Genomic DNA, 7,160 nt, shown 5'->3' with positions numbered 1-7,160 from the left:
ATAAAAGTTCATTCCTTATTAAAAAGGATACCATTCCTAATCACACATCTTCTCTTGGTATCACAATTCAAGACTGTTAAGGAATCGATTCCTTATTAGGAGATGAGACCTACACCCATTCCAATTCTATTATTTGTAAGTAAACGTTAGAATTCTCCTCTGCCGGAATCATTCTCTCACTTTTTAATTTCATTTCATTCTCTCACTTTTTAATTTCATTTCATGCATGTAACTAAACGTGTCTTTTATTGTAATAACAGGAGTTTCGGATTCATGTGACCTTCTTGCGTTTCACAATTTCATTAATGATGAATCGAAGACAACCATACCTGCCCATTATTTGAATAAAAAAGAAAAGAAAAAACTCAAATAACGTTCGTACTTATTTCATTGAGAACAAATTAAAAAAGAAAAGAAAATGCAGCTACATTTGCTTCTAGAATACACAACATCCAAGTTGCCCGTTATTCGTGTTTTGCTTCTAAGTTGAATCTCTCTTCTCCTTAGCCACTTGACCCGAATGTCAAATGTTACATACTACTATATTTGTTCTTATTGATTCATGGTTTGCTCGCAGTTTTCTTTGCCTGTCAATGCGAATTCTCCTCAACTTGAGAATCTGTACACGTCAATGAAAATTAAGGTGAAAAACAACGTACGTACCAATTGAAAATTTGCAAGACTACTAATTATAAAACTTTTGTTGAAGAACCAAAGAGACATCTGTAAGAGCTTAATCAACAAATTCTTCCAAATGCATTTCTAGGAAGCACCTATATTTTTCCAAAACCACTTTTAATAAAGGAATGAGCATTGAGGAAAATCATGTTCTAACAAATAAGTGTCAAATTGGGCAAAAAATTTCAAAACAAAGACAAGAAAAATTCAAGGGGTAAGAAGTTACCTGGACCACATTTTATCTGGCATTTGCGATCACAGCGTGACATAAGCCTTGCTGCATTATGTAAAATACCCAATTCAACCATCATTAAGATGAGATAACCAAGTAATTAAACTTTCTTGTAAGTAATATTTTCTGTTTTCCCTGCGCAAGTTCTAACTTAACTGTAGAACTAAAGGGTTTGGAATTTTAACTAATAACTGAATAAGCAAGTAAGCAACCAAAGGCATCTCGATCAGAAAGAAAAGAACAGAGCTAGCATTGCAATTAAGTGGAGGGAAGGTCTTAATGATGGGTAAGACCTGAAGAAACTATGTTTCAGATTAATTAGACGCTACAAAGCAGTGAAAGCAAAACCCAGATTTCAATATCCTGAAGAAAGGAACATCACAGTTCATAGAGATTTGAAAGAGTCGTTGCGAGCAGACTTACGGTTGTTAAAATATGCAACACAGCCGGTGGTACAAGCATCGATGCAGTCGACCTGAGCAAAGCTCTGCTCCAAATTAGAGGCCATCACGCACAGAACCAACACCACAACTAGAACACTCATCTTCTTCATCTTCGATCTTTGGCGGTGAATACTGACTACTGACTAGCTAGTATCTGGATTTATAGGCAACAAACAACAATGGTTACAACACTGCCCCTGAGCAGGCAATGGAACTACGAAAAGACCAGGCTGCTAGTCGCCTATCTTGACTCATCGGATTACTCTTGAATGGCTACACGTGTGGTGGAGGCCGACATGCATATACGTCGGAGGATTGTAGGCCGACATGCATAACTTTAACAACTAGGGTCCTCCTCCACCACCACCACTGAGTTATCAGGTTGGATCAAATATTCAAATGATCTCAACTTAACCAACTTTGCCATTAGTTTGACCGATCCACATTTGACCATACTACTCTTTGAAGTCAAACAGTATAATAACAACTACTTACAAGAGCTAGCTTGGACCTCAACTACTTGCATACAAGAGCTAGCTTCGACTTTATCACCTTCGACCTCAAATCTGATCGAAACAAGGTCCTCAGAGGCGGACCTTGGCGGTATAAGAAGGCCCCCTATCGTCATCCAGCCGTACGTATGATGGCGTCTCTCCGATTGATAAGGTTCCGATTACTGAATTGTACTTCTGGCCGGGTACGCATGACGGGATTTCCACCGGATTATGAACATCGACCTATCATCCGCAATGTTTCTTCGGTGGCTGGAACCTATCAGGAACTTGATGACCCTCTCTTTGACAATGAAGGGAAGATTAGGGTTCATGTCTCCCATGACATAACTCAACCCTTCATTCTCAAGAAACTCATTAAGTTCGATGAGGGGCTAGAGGCGGAGGTCTCATTCTACTATGAAAATCTGGTGGGTTTATGCAAGAAGTGTATGCTCATAATCTCTCACCCGATGGGAAACTGCCCTGCTGCACCAAAACCTACAGCAAACCCTTCTTCTGCTACTGGACCGAACCTCGCTGCTCCTCTGCTAGGTTTTGGCAATCTGATCGTAAATGGCCAGTTCACTTTCAAAGGGAATCAACTCCCTCCTCCACCGATCAAGCCTGCGCTCTTTCCTACTCAGGACCAGGTACGTAAACCGATTCTTATCAAGGAAAGAATGTTCAAACCTGTGGAGTTTGGTGAATGCAGTAACAATATGGAGCTAGCTCTTGTGTCGTATGAGGAAAATGGCAAACAGGTTGAGGAGTCGGGCGAGCAAGCAGCTACTGTTCTAACACTGATCTCAACTGAAGGTGGAGGGCTTAAGCGCTCAGGAGGTATTCTACAGCCCTCACCAACAAAAGTGAGCATCCCGGCTTTGCTCAAGACCATGCACTGAAGCTCCAAAGAAGAAGGTAAAGGTCCCTAAGTTCACCAACAAACTATCGCTAAGCTCACTTGGCCTAAAGGAGGCTCTTGGAGGAGTACTTGTGCTCACCGATGCACCTACTGAAGAGAAGAAAAAGAAGAGGGCGCCCTCTTGGCTCCAAAAACAAGAAACCATCTATAAGAGCTGCTGCAAATGCGTCTGCACCGCCGGCACCATCTGATGCATTTGCTTTTTTTGTTCCAACTCCTAGCCCTAGTGTCAAGGGTAAGGAGAAGATTTAAGTTTCTGTTTTTTTTTAAACTTTGCCTATAACTTTGCTTGTCTTGCTTAGTTTGTAGGCTCTTTTTTCGTAGAGCACCTTAACGTTTTAATGCTTAAGCCTACACTCTATGTACGTATCACTGTGATCCTGTATCACAAACTTTTTATCCACCCATATGTTGGTAGAGGAAGGATATATAATGACCTCTTCTGGCTTCAGCATTACTATATCATCGATATTTTTCAAAAAAAAAAAGAAAAGAAAGAAAGAAAAAAAAAAGAGCTAGCTTGTATGAAATTGGACAACTAAATGACTCTAATATACAAAATATAGAGTGACATTTTAAGAATTTTACATCTAAGGCAATACTCAGCATATAAACAAATATAAATTTGGTATTTCCATACAGTTTTACAAGGTTTGCGAAAATGCAAGACACTCCTCATTACTTCTTAAACTCTAGCATTTTTCAATTATTCTTTTTTATCAGTGGACTTGTTGGCCAAATTAATAGAGACTATCCAAGTTCATAGTGTCCAGCAGCTGCACAACAACAAATAATTGGATGTTAAACATATTGCATGTACGTTTGTGATGCAATGTGTAAAGAATGTACCAAAACTGAGGAACAGTTTCTTTTAACTTACCAATATAAGAACCGATTATCCCTTGTACTATTGTTGTTATCATGAAGAGTACTATTGTTAACGCCAGGCTCTGTAGGAGACGTTGAAGTAACGATTTCAATAGCTTGAGATTCCGACGGCCGCGGAGTTTCGAGTACAGGTTCGACTCTCATCGGCTTCTTCATTTCCTTACTTTTACCCCATATAAGTACGTATAATCCACATATAATTAGCAGCGCTCCAAGTATGCTGTCATTCCGGCCATCAGAAAACAAAATATTGGTAACACATCTTATTTCTTGTATTGTTCAAATTTAGTGTTAAAAAAAAAAAAAAAAGAAATGATAGATGAAGTCTCATATAGACGTACCTTCCTACGAACAACTTCTCTTGAAGCAGCAAAGAGCCCAAAATGGCTACGACTATGAGCATGACAGGATTAAAACTTGATACAAACAATGGCCCTCTCATGTTTATACACCAAAACGTCAAGCACATTGAGAGTCCTGAAGTCACTATTCCCTACAGGTACGTACCAAATTCATCAAACCCAAATAAGTTATCCCAATGGAACTAGTAATCAACCATACCTATTAGAAATTGGCACTAGGACATGATTTTAAATTAAGTAATGCAATTTGTTTTTATTAGAATAATGTGATTTTTTTTTTCCAATATATGCACTCTTTTTTACGATATAATCGAATCGTGGATTTGAAGGATTAACTTTTTAATATAAACATTTTTTTCTTTCAAATCCTATTTGGAAATGTGCATGGACATGGATCTAATTGATTTGTTTCTATCAAGAGGGAATTCTAGAACATGGATTGACGATCGAGTAATGTCCTCAATTGAATATCTTCACGCCGTCACTCATCTATCGACATTTGAACTTCGTTTGAAAACTTTGGAAGTTTTTTTTCCCCTCCGATTGATAAGAGGGTGAATTAGGATTTTAAAAGTTTTAATAACATAGAGAGCACCAAAGAGTAAATAAAGATGTCTGAATCGAGTTACCCTATGTTAAACTATAATTAGGTGATTTTTTTTTTTTTGTAGGGGAATGAATAACTTCATTGATCAAAAAATCATACAACTCAACAAGCTCTCTCGCTCAATCTAAGCGATCAGAAGATCACCTATTACATCCACTACTCAGATAACTAGTGCACCGAATGCACATTTAACAAGGACTCCTGAAGACTCTTACACCTTGAACGAAGAAAGCAGAAAATTTAACTCATCAGTATATCCGCTTAGAGACCTTTATGCATGGTGTACATCAATACTAGTGCAATTGGTTTAAACTGATGGGTTAACGCCTTCGCCCGGGATCACGCCAACCTAAATCCTATCTCCCGGGCCCGATCCATTGTTCACGACCTCCTGCTACTACGAAGCACTCGCCCATATCACCATGACGTCGCAACGCTCAATCTAGCACCCATAGCTTCACCATCGACTTTAGCCTTGCGACTCCAGCAATGAAGCTTTCAAACCCAAACTCATCAAAATCATGTTATGACTCGTCCACCAGAAACTGTTGTCAACACCATACAACCCTCAAGTAAAGAAACTATCCAGGGGTGTTTGGATATCAACGATCATCCAGAGCTACGAATAGCTAGCCCAAGAGAATTGCCCCGCCTGGCCGCACTCACGACACACCGACAAGGCAGATAGCCTGTTGTGACATGGGAGCCGTCGGACGAAGACCTGCAAGCTTACGTAGAAACCCCTTGGATGTATTTGTGTTTTAAATCTTTTTTAAATGGATATATGTAAAATTATAAGGTGATTTTAGTGGTACGTACTCAAGTAAATTCATGATGTCAGTCTCATTATTGTATACTAAGTGTAATGGTAGAGAAAATTGGGTTTTCTTTCTCTTTTTCATTATTTAATCAAAATATTTGGTTATGATTGACAAATTCGTTCCTTGATTAATGAAACAAATTTGTTTGTGGAGATGTTACTTTCTCAATTGTAATTATGCATAATTAATGAAGTTATTTATTCCTTAAAAAAAAAATGAAACAAATACACAAAAATTAAACAAAAACAAATGAACATACCGCATACGCAACTCCGAGAAGTCTAATATTCCAACCCAGCTTCCACTGACTCCAGTCTCTTTCCGTACACAAGGCCAAGATGACGGATTGGATTGTTCCCATTGCAGAGACTAGAGCTGTGCATGACAGTACGCATGGGTATGTTTTACTCATTTTGCCCTGCATGCATTCCAAATAACAATGAACATATAATATAATGTTATAGAGTAAACTGTAGAATAAAAGAGAGATAGCAAATAAAAAATATAAGGGTAATTATAGCAGGTATGTGTACCTGAATTATGTACCAAGTTGCACCGCAAAAACAACCGATTACAGCTAAAATAGAGCCCAAGGCTGGATTACTTGGGTGATTAGCGTGTGATGAAGAAATGCTTTTGTTCATATGAAAAGGGTCTGGATGTGAAGACCATATTTGTATCATTACCCCCTTGTAGAGTGTGAAGACCATCGCCCCTCCGATTCCGACTAATGAGCCAACAACTTTCGACGCCCCCGGAACAGTTTTTATGGCCAATTTCTCCATCCTCAAGCATACTGCCATTATGAAGGTGATGGCGGGTACCAGATTACTCATTGCAGCAGAAAAAGTAGCAGATACCATTGCTATGCTCTCCATGACTAAGTTAAGAGACAATATCACCCTGCACTAAAAATTTGTGATTACTATTTTTTTTCCTTTTAATTTGCTCTCCTCCTTAAAATCTGTTTTATACAAATTAATTAATTACAAGCAATAATTAAGAAAAAGAAATCTATACGTACCCAAATAAACCACACATAAATGCTTGCAGTAGTATAATCCATGTAAGTTTTGGTCTTTTGTTCCTGCACACAAATTGTTAAAACCAATCATCAAGATGGGAAATAGCAAAGTTTACTTAAGAGACTATACTACGTACTCACCATCCGTAAATGAATTCTATGAGTGTGATCTTTTACTTAACATAATTCATAGGTTTTCTTCTACTGTTCTACATATATAACTAAGATTTAGAAGTCATTTGATTTACACTTAATCAATCATATGTGTCTGTATATATATATACACATGCAGACAAACCTTATTAGGTCTAAATATAATTTTTTATTCAAAAGGTACGGATTTAATTTGCTAATAGAACCACTTTTCGGTCATATTTTTCGATCATATATAGCCAACTAGTATATATCTAGATATATATGACATGATTATCTATGCAAAATTTCAGCTAAATTGGTGATCGTTAAGGTATCCAAACTATATGATTACAATGAGCAAACCAAATCTGTTCAACCCGAACCGATCGTGTAATTCACAGTTTTGAATATCTTAATGTTTATCAATTTGGCTTAAATTTTGTAGAGATGATCTACTCATATTCCTAAAAGATAAAAGGTTGAGATAAGAAAATATGATCGAAAAGTATGTCAATTAAGAAAATCCGTACCTTTTGAATAAATAAGAAGGTTTG

General features: G+C 37.6%; 1 protein-coding gene and 1 non-coding gene across 2 annotated transcripts in view; both read right to left on the bottom strand.

Annotated features, from left to right (window-relative positions):
* Positions 1-272: 272 nt before the first annotated feature.
* LOC101294689 lies at positions 273-1,481 on the bottom strand. Its single transcript, XR_183653.1, has 3 exons — positions 1,334-1,481; positions 905-955; positions 273-619 (listed from the first exon to the last, which is right to left on the bottom strand). It is a non-coding gene; the product is annotated as an uncharacterized LOC101294689 (transcript).
* A 2,048-nt stretch (positions 1,482-3,529) lies between these two features.
* Positions 3,530-7,160, bottom strand: part of LOC101302697 (auxin-induced protein 5NG4-like) — a 4,056-nt gene continuing 425 nt past the window's right edge. Inside the window, exons 2-7 of the mRNA XM_004288630.1 lie at positions 6,472-6,534; positions 5,981-6,350; positions 5,707-5,865; positions 3,999-4,150; positions 3,650-3,877; positions 3,530-3,545 (exon numbers count right to left, since the gene is read on the bottom strand). Of these exons, the coding sequence (XP_004288678.1) occupies positions 3,530-3,545; positions 3,650-3,877; positions 3,999-4,150; positions 5,707-5,865; positions 5,981-6,350; positions 6,472-6,534 (988 nt within the window). The remainder of the gene's footprint in view (positions 3,546-3,649; positions 3,878-3,998; positions 4,151-5,706; positions 5,866-5,980; positions 6,351-6,471; positions 6,535-7,160) is intronic.

Source organism: Fragaria vesca, linkage group LG1 (assembly GCF_000184155.1).
Source record: "Fragaria vesca subsp. vesca linkage group LG1, FraVesHawaii_1.0, whole genome shotgun sequence".
Lineage (NCBI taxonomy): Eukaryota > Viridiplantae > Streptophyta > Magnoliopsida > Rosales > Rosaceae > Fragaria > Fragaria vesca.
This window is presented reverse-complemented; position numbering and strand designations above follow the sequence as displayed.